The sequence below is a fragment of the Coturnix japonica genome, chromosome 1 (genome assembly GCF_054131305.1).
Source record: "Coturnix japonica strain WE chromosome 1, WE-NBRP24, whole genome shotgun sequence".
Classification (NCBI taxonomy): Eukaryota; Metazoa; Chordata; class Aves; order Galliformes; family Phasianidae; genus Coturnix; species Coturnix japonica.
Window position 1 is genome coordinate 70,527,168 of NC_140663.1, and position 15,231 is coordinate 70,542,398.

Genomic DNA, 15,231 nt, shown 5'->3' on the forward strand with positions numbered 1-15,231 from the left:
CCCTCTAAACTCGAGGGCAAAGCCCGATCGCACCGCACGCACGGGGTCCCCTCTGCAGCCGGAGGGCATCCCCAGTCTCACCCACATGCACGGGATCCCTCTGAAAACTTCGAGGGCAAAGCCCGATCGCACCGCACGCACGGGGTCCCCTCTGCAGCCGGAGGGCATCCCCAGTCTCACCCCACATGCACGGGATCCCTCTGAAAACTTCGAGGGCAAAGCCCGATCGCACCGCACGCCACGGGGTCCCCTCTGCAGGCGGAGGGCATCCCCAGTCTCACCCACATGCACGGGATCCCTCTGAAAACTTCGAGGGCAAGCCCGATCGCACCGCACGCACGGGGTCCCCTCTGCAGGCCAGGGGCATCCCCAGTCTCACCCACATGCACGGGATCCCTCTGAAAACTTCGAGGGCAAAGCCCGATCGCACCGCACGCACGGGGTCCCCTCTGCAGCCGGAGGGCATCCCCAGTCTCACCCACATGCACGGATCCCTCTGAAAACTTTCGAGGGCAAAGCCCGATCGCACCGCACGCACGGGGTCCCTCTGCAGGCGGAGGGCATCCCCAGTCTCACCCACATGCACGGGATCCCTCTGAAAACTTCGAGGGCAAAGCCCGATCGCACCGCACGCACGGGGTCCCCTCTGCAGGCGGAGGCATCCCCAGTCTCACCCACATGCACGGGATCCCTCTGAAAACTTCGAGGGCAAAGCCGATCGCACCGCACGCACGGGGTCCCCTCTGCAGCCGGAGGGCATCCCCAGTCTCACCCACATGCACGGGATCCCTCTGAAACTTCGAGGCAAAGCCCGATCGCACCGCACGCACGGGGTCCCCTCTGCAGGCGGAGGGCATCCCAGTCTCACCCACATGCACGGGATCCCTCTGAAAACTTCGAGGGCAAAGCCCGATCGCACCGCACGCACGGGGTCCCCTCTGCAGCCGGAGGGCATCCCCAGTCTCACCCACATGCACGGGATCCCTCTGAAAACTTCGAGGGCAAAGCCCGATCGCACCGCACGCACGGGGTCCCCTCTGCAGCCGGAGGGCATCCCCAGTCTCACCCACATGCACGGGATCCCTCTGAAAACTTCGAGGGCAAAGCCCGATCGCACCGCACGCACGGGGTCCCCTCTGCAGCCGGAGGGCATCCCCAGTCTCACCCACTGCACGGGATCCCTCTGAAAACTTCGAGGGCAAAGCCCGATCGCACCGCACGCACGGGGTCCCCTCTGCAGGCAGAGGGCATCCCCAGTCTCACCCACATGCACGGGATCCCTCTGAAAACTTCGAGGGGCAAAGCCCGATCGCACCGCACGCACGGGGTCCCCTCTGCAGCCGGAGGGCATCCCCAGTCTCACCCACATGCACGGGATCCTCTGAAAACTTCGAGGGCAAAGCCCGATCGCACCGCACGCACGGGGTCCCCTCTGCAGGCGGAGGGCATCCCCAGTCTCACCCACATGCACGGGATCCCTCTGAAAACTTCGAGGGCAAAGCCCGATCGCACCGCACGCACGGGGTCCCTCTGCAGCCGGAGGGCATCCCCAGTCTCACCCACATGCACGGGATCCCTCTGAAAACTTCGAGGGCAAAGCCCGATCGCACCGCACGCACGGGGTCCCCTCTGCAGGCGGAGGGCATCCCAGTCTCACCCACATGCACGGGATCCCTCTGAAACTTCGAGGGCAAAGCCCGATCGCACCGCACGCACGGGGTCCCCTCTGCAGCCCGAGGGCATCCCCAGTCTCACCCACATGCACGGGATCCCTCTGAAAACTTCGAGGGCAAAGCCCGATCGCACCGCACGCACGGGGTCCCCTCTGCAGGCGGAGGGCATCCCCAGTCTCACCCACATGCACGGGAATCCCTCTGAAAACTTCGAGGGCAAAGCCCGATCGCACCCGCACGCACGGGGTCCCCCTCTGCAGGCGGAGGGCATCCCCAGTTCACCCACATGCACGGGATCCCTCTGAAAACTTCGAGGGCAAAGCCCGATCGCACCGCACGCACGGGGTCGCACCGCACGCACGGGTCCCCTTCTGCAGCCGGAGGCATCCCAGTCTCACCCACATGCACGGGATCCCTCTGAAAACTTTCGAGGGCAAAGCCCGATCGCACCGCACGCACGGGGTCCCCTCTGCAGCCGGGAGGGCATCCCCAGTCTCACCCACATGCACGGGATCCCTCTGAAAACTTCGAGGGCAAAGCCCGATCGCACCGCACGCACGGGGTCCCCTCTGCAGCCGGAGGGCATCCCAGTCTCACCCACATGCACGGATCCCTCTGAAAACTTCGAGGGCAAAGCCCGATCGCACCGCACGCACGGGGTCCCCTCTGCAGCCGGAGGGCATCCCCAGTCTCACCCACATGCACGGGATCCCTCTGAAAACTTCGAGGGCAAAGCCCGATCGCACCGCACGCACGGGGTCCCCTCTGCAGCCGGAGGGCATCCCCAGTCTCACCCACATGCACGGGATCCCTCTGAAAACTTCCGAGGGCAAAGCCCGATCGCACCGCACGCACGGGGTCCCCTCTGCAGCCGGAGGGCATCCCCAGTCTCACCCACATGCACGGGATCCCTCTGAAAACTTCGAGGGCAAAGCCCGATCGCACCGCACGCACGGGGTCCCCTCTGCAGCCGGAGGGCATCCCAGTCTCACCCACATGCACGGGATCCCTCTGAAAACTTCGAGGGCAAAGCCCGATCGCACCGCACGCACGGGGTCCCTCTGCAGGCGGAGGGCATCCCCAGTCTCACCCACATGCACGGGATCCCTCTGAAAACTTCGAGGGCCAAAGCCGATCGCACCGCACGCACGGGGTCCCCTCTGCAGGCCGGAGGGCATCCCAGTCTCACCCACATGCACGGATCCCTCTGAAAACTTCGAGGGCAAAGCCCGATCGCACCGCACGCACGGGGTCCCCTCTGCAGGCGGAGGGCATCCCCAGTCTCACCCACATGCACGGGATCCCTCTGAAAACTTCGAGGGCAAAGCCCGATCGCACCGCACGCACGGGGTCCCCTCTGCAGGCCGGAGGGCATCCCCAGTCTCACCCACATGCACGGGATCCCTCTGAAAACTTCGAGGGCAAAGCCCGATCGCACCGCACGCACGGGTCCCCTCTGCAGGCCGGAGGGCATCCCAGTCTCACCCACATGCACGGGATCCCTCTGAAAACTTCGAGGGCAAAGCCCGATCGCACCGCACGCACGGGGTCCCCTCTGCAGCGGAGGGCATCCCCAGTCTCACCCACATGCACGGGATCCCTCTGAAAACTTCGAGGGCAAAGCCCGATCGCACCGCACGCACGGGGTCCCCTCTGCAGGCGAGGGCATCCCCCAGTCTCACCCACATGCACGGGATCCCTCTGAAAACTTCGAGGGCAAAGCCCGATCGCACCGCACGCACGGGGTCCCCTCTGCAGCCGGAGGGCATCCCCAGTCTCACCCACATGCACGGGATCCCTCTGAAAACTTCGAGGGCAAAGCCCGATCGCACCGCACGCACGGGTCCCCTCTGCAGGCCGGAGGGCATCCCCAGTCTCACCCACATGCACGGGATCCCTCTGAAAACTTCGAGGGCAAAGCCCGATCGCACCGCACGCACGGGGTCCCCTCTGCAGCCGGAGGGCATCCCCAGTCTCACCCACATGCACGGATCCCTCTGAAAACTTCGAGGGCAAAGCCCGATCGCACCGCACGCACGGGGGTCCCTCTGCAGGCGGAGGGCATCCCCAGTCTCACCCACATGCACGGGATCCCTCTGAAAACTTCGAGGGCAAAGCCGATCGCACCGCACGCACGGGGTCCCCTCTGCAGGCCGGAGGGCATCCCCAGTCTCACCCACATGCACGGGATCCCTCTGAAAACTTCGAGGGCAAAGCCCGATCGCACCGCACGCACGGGGTCCCCTCTGCAGGCGGAGGGCATCCCCAGTCTCACCCACATGCACGGGATCCCTCTGAAAACTTCGAGGGCAAAGCCCGATCGCACCGCACGCACGGGGTCCCCTCTGCAGCGGAGGGCATCCCCAGTCTCACCCACATGCACGGGATCCCTCTGAAAACTTCGAGGGCAAAGCCCGATCGCACCTGCACGCACGGGGTCCCCTCTGCAGCGGAGGGCATCCCCAGTCTCACCCACATGCACGGGATCCCTCTGAAAACTTCGAGGGCAAAGCCCGATCGCACCGCACTCACGGGGTCCCCTCTGCAGGCCGGAGGGCATCCCCAGTCTCACCCACATGCACGGGATCCCTCTGAAAACTTCGAGGGCAAAGCCCGATCGCACCGCACGCACGGGGTCCCCTCTGCAGCCGGAGGGCATCCCCAGTCTCACCCACATGCACGGGATCCCCTCTGAAAACTTCGAGGGCAAAGCCCGATCGCACCGCACGCACGGGGTCCCCTCTGCAGCGGAGGGCATCCCCAGTCTCACCCACATGCACCGGGATCCCTCTGAAAACTTCGAGGCAAAGCCCGATCGCACCGCACGCACGGGGTCCCCTCTGCAGGCGGAGGGCATCCCCAGTCTCACCCACATGCACGGGATCCCTCTGAAAACTTCGAGGGCAAAGCCCGATCGCACCGCACGCACGGGGTCCCCTCTGCAGGCGGAGGGCATCCCCAGTCTCACCCACATGCACGGGGATCCCTCTGAAAACTTCGAGGGCAAAGCCCGATCGCACCGCACGCACGGGGTCCCCTCTGCAGGCGGAGGGCATCCCCAGTCTCACCCACATGCACGGGATCCCTCTGAAAACTTCGAGGGCAAAGCCCGATCGCACCGCACGCACGGGGTCCCCTCTGCAGGCGGAGGGCATCCCCAGTCTCACCCACATGCACGGGATCCCTCTGAAAACTTCGAGGGCAAAGCCCGATCGCACCGCACGCACGGGGTCCCCTCTGCAGGCCGGAGGGCATCCCCAGTCTCACCCACATGCACGGGATCCCTCTGAAAACTTCGAGGGCAAAGCCCGATCGCACCGCACGCACGGGGTCCCCTCTGCAGGCCGGAGGGCATCCCCAGTCTCACCCACATGCACGGGATCCCTCTGAAAACTTCGAGGGCAAAGCCCGATCGCACCGCACGCACGGGGTCCCCTCTGCAGCCGGAGGGCATCCCCAGTCTCACCCACATGCACGGGATCCCTCTGAAAACTTCGAGGGCAAAGCCCGATCGCACCGCACGCACGGGGTCCCCTCTGCAGCGGAGGGCATCCCCAGTCTCACCCACATGCACGGGATCCCTCTGAAACTTCGAGGGAAGCCCGATCGCACCGCACGCACGGGGTCCCCTCTGCAGCCGGAGAGGGCATCCCCAGTCTCACCCACATGCACGGGATCCCTCTGAAAACTTCGAGGGCAAGCCCGATCGCACCGCACACACGGGGTCCCCTCTGCAGGCGGAGGGCATCCCCAGTCTCACCCACATGCACGGGATCCCTCTGAAAACTTCGAGGGCAAAGCCCGATCGCACCGCACGCACGGGGTCCCCTCTGCAGGTGGAGGGCATCCCCAGTCTCACCCACATGCACGGGATCCCTCAGAAAACTTCGAGGGCAAAGCCCGATCGCACCGCACGCACGGGGTCCCCTCTGCAGGTGGAGGGCATCCCCAGTCTCACCCACATGCACGGGATCCCTCTGAAAACTTCGAGGGCAAAGCCCGATCGCACCGCACGCACGGGGTCCCCTCTGCAGGCCGGAGGGCATCCCAGTCTCACCCACATGCACGGGATCCCTCTGAAAACTTCGAGGGCAAAGCCGATCGCACCGCACGCACGGGGTCCCCTCTGCAGCCGGAGGGCATCCCCAGTCTCACCCACATGCACGGGATCCCTCTGAAAACTTCGAGGGCAAAGCCCGATCGCACCGCACGCACGGGGTCCCCTCTGCAGCCGGGAGGGCATCCCCAGTCTCACCCACATGCACGGGATCCCTCTGAAAACTTCGAGGGCAAAGCCCGATTGCACCGCACGCACGGGGTCCCCTCTGCTGGCGGAGGGCATCCCCAGTCTCACCCACATGCACGGGATCCCTCTGAAAACTTCGAGGGCAAAGCCCGATCGCACCGCCAGCACGGGGTCCCCTCTGCAGGCGGAGGGCATCCCCAGTCTCACCCACATGCACGGGATCCCTCTGAAAACTTCGAGGGCAAAGCCCGATCGCACCGCACGCACGGGGTCCCCTCTGCAGGCGGAGGGCATCCCCAGTCTCACCCACATGCACGGAATCCCTCTGAAAACTTCGAGGGCAAAGCCCGATCGCACCGCACGCATGGGGTCCCCTCTGCAGCCGGAGGGCATCCCCAGTCTCACCCACATGCACGGGGATCCCTCTGAAAACTTCGAGGGCAAAGCCCGATCGCACCGCACGCACGGGGTCCCCTCCACAGGCGGAGGGCATCCCCAGGGGAGTGGGCACCCCACTCCCCTCGCCTCTCTTTTTTTCTTTTGCAGGTACCACTGTTTTAAGATTCCTCACTGCGGTTGTCCTGTCAGTGGCTTCTTCTTTTAGAAATTCTTTATGAAGACCAAGCAATTACAAATCTACGTCCCTATCTGCAGTTACTTCTGGATGCTGAAGGACTAGAGACCAGAAGTGGAGGAAGGTACTGCATAGTTTTAGAGATGGAGAGTGAGGATGAATAAGTCCTTTCTGCTCTGTGACTCCTGTGTGCAGTGTAGCAGCAGAGAGGTAGCCCTTCTGCTGGCCTGATCACAGCATATAATGACATAAAAGAACAAATGACATCTATCATAATCACTCAGAAGTTAGTGCCAGGCTACCTGGAGAATCCTGACAACCTTTCTTGATAAATCAGGATAATCTTCACAAATCTCCACTTGTTGCTTGCCCTCTAGATCCAATTTTATTATTTTTCCTGACACAGACAGGTCAGAATTTTCCTCTCTTTGGATCTTCCTAAACAGTCTAAAACTGCATGAGGTATCTAAAAGAGCATGGCTTGACTGTGATAGTAGTATTTATTTAAGTGAAAGTGTGCAATTTTTTTTTCATTTTTCATTTCTTTAATAATAGTATACAGAAATGCAACCTGTTGCTCTCAAATGTAGCTCTTGTGTTGTATTAATGCCCTGTGGTTTACATAGATAATTCTCATAGCTTAACTCAAAAGAGCAACTGTTTTGAAACATAACTTAAAGAGGTAGAAAACCCTAATGTTTGGGTAGTCAGGTGAAGCTGTTCTAGGCTCCAACCAAGAACTAAAACTCCTGGCCCTCATGTTTAAGAAATTACCCATCCTTTATCAAGAATTTTTTCTTCTTAACATACTTCTATCATGGCACAGTAATCAGAACAGAGCCAGCTTCCTTTGTGGTTTCTCTGGAAAGGCTGATATATAAACCACTCCCACTGCCCCATCTGTCTTCCTGCAGTGTTCCCCATCTCCCATGTACTGCTGTTGCTGGAAAGAAGCGTGAAAATCTTAAGATGGAGGATGAGGAAGGCTACACCACATTAAATTTACGACTCCCAGCTTCAGTTATTACTGATGGATACTCAAGCAATAACAAATGTCCTACATTAAGTACTCCAGCCAAATGTGTTACAGTAGACAGTAAGTAAATATGGAAATGAGTTATCTGTCTAAATAGGGATGTTACATGAATTAGCATGTTCATCTTGATTGCTATAGGATCCTTCAAAACTTTATGGTATATTCTTATATAAATTCTTATATAAATTTTCATCAAAAAAAGCAGTCTTGTGTGATGCATGAAGACTTTGAGGTCTGTTATTTACACCAATTATTTTGTTCTATTTATGTGAAAGAAGACAAATTCTGCCTTTATATAGGTTTTATTGCTTCGGTAAGACTCATTTGGTACAGCAGGGTACTACAAGAGTGGAAGGCAGTCTCTGGAAATTAAAGGAGTTTGCTCAGCCAGTGGGAGTAGAAAGCTGCCCTGCTTTTCAGTCATAGTATGAATGCAAGCTTATATGAGAGAGTGTTTTTATTTGTTCAAAGTTTTTCTGTAAGGAAAATGAGTGCTAAATGAAGTAGTTCGAAGTTTTTCTATAAGGAGACCAAATGTTAAATAAGTTAGTGTATTGTGCCTGTGAAATGCCTGAGTCCATAAGAAGGCAACTTGAATAAAGTTGGAACTTAAGGAACAGGCTTTTGTGTGAAAGAAGTATCACTGATGCTAATCATATTTCGAACATAATAGTCATAGAATAAACTAATGTAACTCTGGTGCTGTTTGGAATAGATTCAAGACTATTTTCTGAAAATGAAGGGGATGGATAAGCTGTTGGCAAGCAAAAGCCAGGAAAGCAGGGATAAATATTAGGTAGTCTGGTCTAAAGGCAGAGTTTCCCAGAAGGAAACATGGTGGCAGGCTCAGAAAACTTGAATGACCTCTTTTTGGACATAAAGGACATGTAGATAGACTTATGTACCAATTAAGTTAAGAGTAATCACCATAGTTAGTATTTCCCAATCTCCATCTAGAAAGGGCTAGCTAGCGAGCTAGCTAGCTAGCTTGAAGACTGCTTAAGTTGCTCAGCCTGCTTGAATTTTGGAAACCTCCAGGCATGGAGACCTCACAGTCTGTGTGCACTTATTCCAGTGTGGAAGGGAAGTCCTAATCTAATCAGAAGTTCCTCTGATGCAAATTTTGACTGCTGCATTATACCCTTTTCTGTGCCTCTGAAAAGAGTGTGGCTCCACCTGTGAAGCTTTTCAACTACTTCTGCTATGCTTACAGCTCATTCCTGCTTTAAAAATGCACCTCTGCCCTCCAGCACACCAGTCACTACCTGCAGTGTTGTCTTGTGCAGACTTTTGGAATGGCCTTAACCAGCAAAGGTTAGAATCATCTTTCTCAACTGTGGTTATGTAAGATTCAGCTACCTAGTCCAGGTAATATCTGGACACCTCTGGAGGCTAATTCTTCTCACCTTATAAAAAACTTGTTCCTTGGATGCACTGGACTCAAATAATAGTACTTGGCATATGTAACCTATAGAGTGTGGATTGGACTTGGAAAAATAGAATAGAGAACTGTAGATCACTACTTCACAAAATAATTATATATGAAAATATTTTAATGAGATTATAGCCAGCATTAAATTTCTGGAGGACTGTATTCCTGATGGGGCACTGAACTCCAATGGATATTTAGAAAAAGAGCCTGCAGAAGGATGCACAGTTTAATGCTGAAACATTGCAAGCATTTTGAAATCCCAATCAGAGTGCCTAGAGTTTTTTATCTCAAACTAGACAGTAACATTTTTCCTTTGTGATGAAATCTTAAAGTTTTTTTTATTATTTCTAAAACTGTGGAAATTTCTGAACTTAATTTACTTACCTACCTTCTGAGAAGAGATTTTGCTTAGAAACACATAAGCCGCAGTTAATACAAATTGTCAGTAGATATACTGATATTTCTAGAAACAAAAACAAAACACATAAACAAAAAACTCCTAGAAATTGAGGACAGTGATAACAGAAACTTTGTAGTAAGTAAAAGAGAAGCTCTATGGAAAAGATAAGGTGGTGATTCCATAGAGCAGTTAACACCACTGTGTGGTGAAGAGGCCTTTTTGTTGCTGAATTCTTTTCTTGTTTGTTCCAGGAGTCTCTGCCTCATCTGCCATAAGGCAACCAGCAACCTTAGCCTTCTTCATTTTGAGCCTGGTGCTTCTCACAGGTCTGGTGGTCTTACTGTCCCTGTGTAAGTACTGTGGTGTCCTGAGGTATTGCTGTGGCAATGATTTACTTCCAGCAGTGCAGCTACTTTGTCTCTTTATGCTGACCATCCCTCCAAACACCTGTGGAAATAATATAACAAGAACGGAAAATTCCCTGCTCCATTGTGCATCTGCACATATCACTTGGAATGACTTTGGTCTGTATTCACCACCTCCACCCCATCCCACACTGACTGACAGAAAAGCTTCCAGGTGCAACAAAACTTCCACAGCACTTAAAGCAGTAACCGAGGAGTGAAGGTCTGAATCCTTCCTCAAATGCTTAGTTTTTGTAATTTAAATTCATCTCCTTGGCTGCACAGTGCACCACAGTGACCATTACTGCAGTTTTTCACTTACCGTTCCTACTTTCTCAAATTGCAAGTTTCCTGCAGGGATGACAGTCTTGATTACAGTATAAGCATTTCAATTTATCAGTTGAAGGTGATGCTACAGTACAAATGAAAGCAAAGTGAGAGTTCAAGCTTCTTTTCAGCTTGAGGGATTCTTTTGCAAGTGCCCAGGACAAACACTAAATGTAGTTCATGACTGTCTGCTCAGAAACACTTCTGTGAGTTTCTAGTTTACCCTCCAGCACGTCCCAAGCTGAACCATATGAATGAATATGAATATGGTTATGAATACGAATATGAATGAATAAAATCATTTATACCTTTGTTTAGGTCACTTTTCAAATTCTCCAAGGGTGGAGCTGCCACCATTTCCTTTTTCAGTGCCGAACCTTGATGAAAAGCCTTGTTGGTGACCAATATGAATATCTCAAGTCTTCTAGTGACCAACATGAATATCTCAAGTCTTAATTTGTTATGGTTGCCCACTGTCATATTACTTTGTGCTCTCCAGGGCAATTTTGCTCCCTTTTTGTAAATGTCCTTTGAGTAGCTGTCGACACCTATCAAACCCATTTGCAATTAATTCACATTTGGCTGAAAATCTCCTTCACTCCACTCCTTTGAAAAAAAAAAAAATGAAATGCAGACAACATGCAGGCTGAATACGCAAATAAACCAGACAAAAATTGTAAGAATGCCAAAAGCTACAACTTAAAATTATCTTTCAAGAAAAAGCTGATAAGAATTTTCATTCTATTCAGATTTTCAGGAATACAAGGATCCTGAAGAAGGAAAGAAGCTGCAGGCCATGAGGGAAGCACTGTGTTTTGAAAGGATGGCAAAGAATGGTAAATGTAGTTGCTATGTAAATAAGCCTGAATCATTCACTTTCAGAGCCCATTGACTGAGAGGCTGTAAAACCGTGGGGAAAATAACCTGTTCACCTACTTTCTGCTTTTAAGTGTGGTGGTATTTGAGATGTGGACATGTACAAACTAACATAAGAGAACTTATCTCTCACAGGCCTCCAGATATCTCAGCTGGTTCATAACTACCCTTAATCTTCTTTCCTCAGTCAAGCCTGCAGTTAAAGCCCCAGTGTTACTTGCAAATCTGCAAGTACTCTCTCTCTGATTTTTAGAAACAGAATGTGCTCTCTGTCCAGCAAGTTGGAAAAGCAGTGAAGTTGGCAGCTGCTTCTACGTTTCAAAGCAGAAGAAAACGTGGAAAGAAAGCCAGGAGTTCTGTTCAACAAGAAACTCCACTCTTCTTGTGCTGAAAGACAAAGTAAAGATGGTACAGTCTTAATTCCATGCTTCCTTTATGTCACATGTGTTTTAACTTCAAGAAATGTGGCAGTGAGAAAATAGTTTGCTCATTTACAGGGCCTTAATTTGTTTTCTCTGTGTCAAGCGGTCTTCCTGAAAATTACAGGATTTTCATGACTTGTAACACTTTCTAAATTGTGTCATCAAGAATAACACACAATTTATGAAATACCTTAGTTAGCTTATCCCTAGATTTTCACAGAAACAATAGATTGCATATTGTCAGCATGGTCAGGATGCCTGGCATGCAAAGCATATATCTCTATTATCGCTTTCCACAAGTTTTCTTACTGAGAACTCCTACCATCAAACCTATATCTACAGTTGATGTAGAGTGGCCAATATACCATGCTGTCATTTGTTGTATAAAATTTTGGGTTCTGTCATTGCATTAAACCCTTCATAGACTGGCATTAATGACAGCACAAAAGCTAGACAGCAGAGGATTTTATTATGACTGAATAAGGGTTGAGGAATTAATAGTTTTAAATAATCTTATTAATTTTGTTATTTTGTTGACTATTGAAAAATCAGTAGTTTACTGGCAGAAGCATATTTTCCCTTTCTATACTCACTCATCTAGGTAGCTCTTTTCCACAAGCTATTATGACTGAAGAGCAGTGAATCTGGCAAAGGGTCTCAAAATCAAGAATTACGGGCAGCCTAGAGAAGAGGAGGATCAGGGAAGACCTCTTCACTCTCTTAAAACTTCTTGAAAGGAGGTTACATGAAGGAGAATGTTGGTCTCTTTTCTCCAGTGCCAAAGTGATAAGATGTGATGCAACAGCCTAAAGTTGCACCAGGAGAGGTTTGGATCAGCTGTTCAGAAGAACTTCTTCATGGAAAGGCTGGTTAGGCATTGCCCAGGGAGGAGAAATTTCTTCCCTCCCTATACGTGGAGATATTTAAGGGGTATGTACATGAGGTACTTAGGGACACAGTTTACTGATAAACTTCATAGGGTTAGATGATGGTTGGTTTGATGATCTTAAAGATCTTTTCAACTTGAAGTTTCTATGTAAAATTTTCTTCTCAACTTCAAACTTTCTATGATTCTATGATCCTGAGTTCAGAATCCTTGTCCACATTGCTGGGCAATACCTGACCACCACACCTTGAATGACTATTCAAGAGATGATTTTGGTATACTATATTAATCCATGTGTAGTTTGATGATGGATGTCTGGGTGTTTGTTTTATCTTCCATGTTTGGTATGTACCACTGGACCCTGACTAAAACTAGGCCAAGTTAATCTAGTTCTAGATTTTTGATTTTGGATGAGTCCCTAAGCATGCTACTAAGCAATGGTTTCTGGAGGAAACCATTTATACTTTATACAGTTCAATAAATAAAGATATTTGAATGATCCTATAGTCAGAGCAGCCAGCATTGTATCATGGAGAACAAGAATAGGCAACAGATTACTCATATGTATGAGCAATTGCAATTTGGTTGCAGAAACTTCACAGCTGGAAGATATAGGAATTTGAGTCTTATTTTTGAAGTATCATTGTGATGATTTTCCCATTGCTACAGGTCTCTCTGCCATACGATTCACAGTTCTATTGGGTTGGATTATCATACATATCTGAAAGGAATGGCTGGTTCTGGGAGGATGGAACAGCTCTTTCAGGAGAAGCCAAAGCCTGGTAAGACTTCATAACCGGTATGGTTCTGTCTTACAGACCCCAATAACACAAAAAAACTTACAGTTACTCTTGCTTTCCTGTGTTTGCCACATGTGCAATGATGAAGGAGCATGGTGATGATCATATGTCCAGGTTGGACAGGGCCCTGGGCAACCTGATCTAGTAAATGTGTATGTTTGGTGGCCCTGCTAGGCAGGGGGGTTGGAACTACATGATCCTTGAGGTCCCTTCCAACCCGGGTCATTCTGTGATTCTGTGATATCTGTTATATGGTTATCAACAGTGAGGAGCAAACAACAGCTCAGTCACTGGCTCTGGACCCAAATGGCACTAATAAAATAGCTCCAAGGGGGAAATAACTCTACATTTCAGTGGCAAATCAGTATGATTATAAATCCAAATACAGAGCACATAATATCACAGGGACATTATTAATTCCCATCTTTTAATTTTCTAGGACTGTATTACGTGAGCACACCTTCTGTGCCTCCTTATATGGACAGATTATTTATGCCAGTAACTCCTGCTCAACAAAGCAATCCTGGATCTGTGAGAAAGGAGCTATTCAATTTGCCTGAAGAAGCACTGTGAGAAGGAACATGGATTCTGTCACTGCTAGATACCGTTTCTAGGAACTAGGTGTTTTCAATGTAGTTTTATTGTTGTTTGTTTATCATGCAGCTTTCTCAGAAGGTTAATTCAAATAGACAGGTCAACAGAGATTAAGCTTCCTCTTTGCCGGCACCTAGGCTCATAAATAAGAGAAAAATACTATAAAGCTACAAGCTACAAGCCTAGGAAGCAACTTTAAAGGGTTAGCAACAGTCAAGTGGTAATTCTTACATGAATCCCTAGAAGAACAACTACACATACTCACAGGGCCATATACTTCTTGTGCTTCTGTTAGAATTTCTCCTTTCCTCAGCACCTAAACCACTCCATCTACATCCTTGATGATTTTACCCACTGAATTACTGTACACACTAATTACATAACCCTGTTATAGATTAGTTTGCCAAATCATGCCCTTGTTCCTAAATCAGTTCTTCTGGTTCTTCCCTTCTTTGAGGTATAGAAATACAGAATGAACACAAGGTTCTATTTACTCATAAAACTCTTTTTGCATATGCATTAATATCTATAGAAACAAAAGGACATTTTTGGAAGAGTACAGGAAATCCATGGAAGAAATATCTTCGAAAATTAGAGTCAAATGTCATACGCAGATTAAAATATTACCTAAATGAAACTGCAGTGCTATAATAAATATAATTGCTGTGCAAATAGTAGTAAGGATAACAATGACATGCTTTATTCACAGATAACCTCAATGAGTACTCAAGCTGGTGCAGTGTCTGTTGCCACAAATCTTATCTATGTTCTTTGGTTGTATCCACACTGTTTGGGATCTCTGAAGCACAAGACACATAATGTGTGTCATATACTATTAAAGTATTTGTCACACTTCCTGGAACAAAACAATTCCTCTAGATTTCTGGGTGGAGATTCGTGGCATGAGTTCTTTGAAGTTTGTGTATGGAAATAATGGATAGATGTTTTACATCATACATGAAACATTCCTTATATATATGTGTGTGTGTGTGTGGGGGGGGGGGGGGGGGGGGGGGGGTGTAATAGTACTCAGAGACCTTCCTTAAAATAAGTTAAATACAATTCTGTTTTTAATAATCATAATTTCCTTTGAAAATGATCTCAAAGACTGAAGCAGTTCCTTCAAAAACAACCAAAACCACCAGGCCTCTACTGAGCGTGCTGAAAGATGTTTATGATCTGAATTAATTCACAGTACTCAGTACAGCCAAGTCCTAATGTATGGATACTGGAGGTTTTCAGAACAATTCTGTTCTATGATTCTGTTCTATGAGATACCAGCTGAACTATCTAGTATTCATTGCTACTGCAATAGAAAGTTTATATCTGAAGGGTGTGACTGGCACTTGCTCTTTGAACTTGCTGTGCCGTGCTATTCAGTGGCAATAGAAATGGTATCTCCTGTCTACTTCAGTAAATGAGAAAAAGATGTAGTTGTAAGATTAATGTTTATTTCTGTGTGCTATTTCATTGCTTTGTTTGTTTGTTTGTTTGTTTCTGACAAGAATAAGCATGCAAGAATGTGAAAATAAAGTGTTGCCTTAAATTTCTGTAGAAAAAA

At 49.9% G+C, this 15,231-nt stretch overlaps 1 protein-coding gene across 4 annotated transcripts in view; it reads left to right on the top strand.

Moving 5' to 3' along the window:
* The window catches only part of KLRD1 (killer cell lectin like receptor D1), a 28,172-nt gene extending 12,941 nt beyond the window's left edge, over positions 1 to 15,231 (top strand). Inside the window, exons 3-9 of one of the 4 annotated variants that reach the window (XR_014945200.1) lie at positions 6,466 to 6,617; positions 7,408 to 7,589; positions 9,613 to 9,711; positions 10,842 to 10,928; positions 11,222 to 11,376; positions 11,992 to 12,320; positions 12,946 to 13,059. Coding sequence is in view for 3 of the 4 variants with exons in the window: in XM_085544688.1 (XP_085400814.1) it covers positions 7,463 to 7,589; positions 9,613 to 9,711; positions 10,842 to 10,928; positions 11,222 to 11,376; positions 12,946 to 13,058; positions 13,516 to 13,636 (702 nt within the window). In the remaining variant the exon portion in view is untranslated. Of the gene's footprint in view, positions 1 to 6,465; positions 6,618 to 7,407; positions 7,590 to 8,742; positions 8,844 to 9,612; positions 9,712 to 10,841; positions 10,929 to 11,221; positions 11,377 to 11,991; positions 12,321 to 12,945; positions 13,060 to 13,515 lie in introns of those variants that run through there. The other 3 variants (XM_085544688.1, XM_085544696.1, XM_015874111.3) reach the window with 3 other exon arrangements.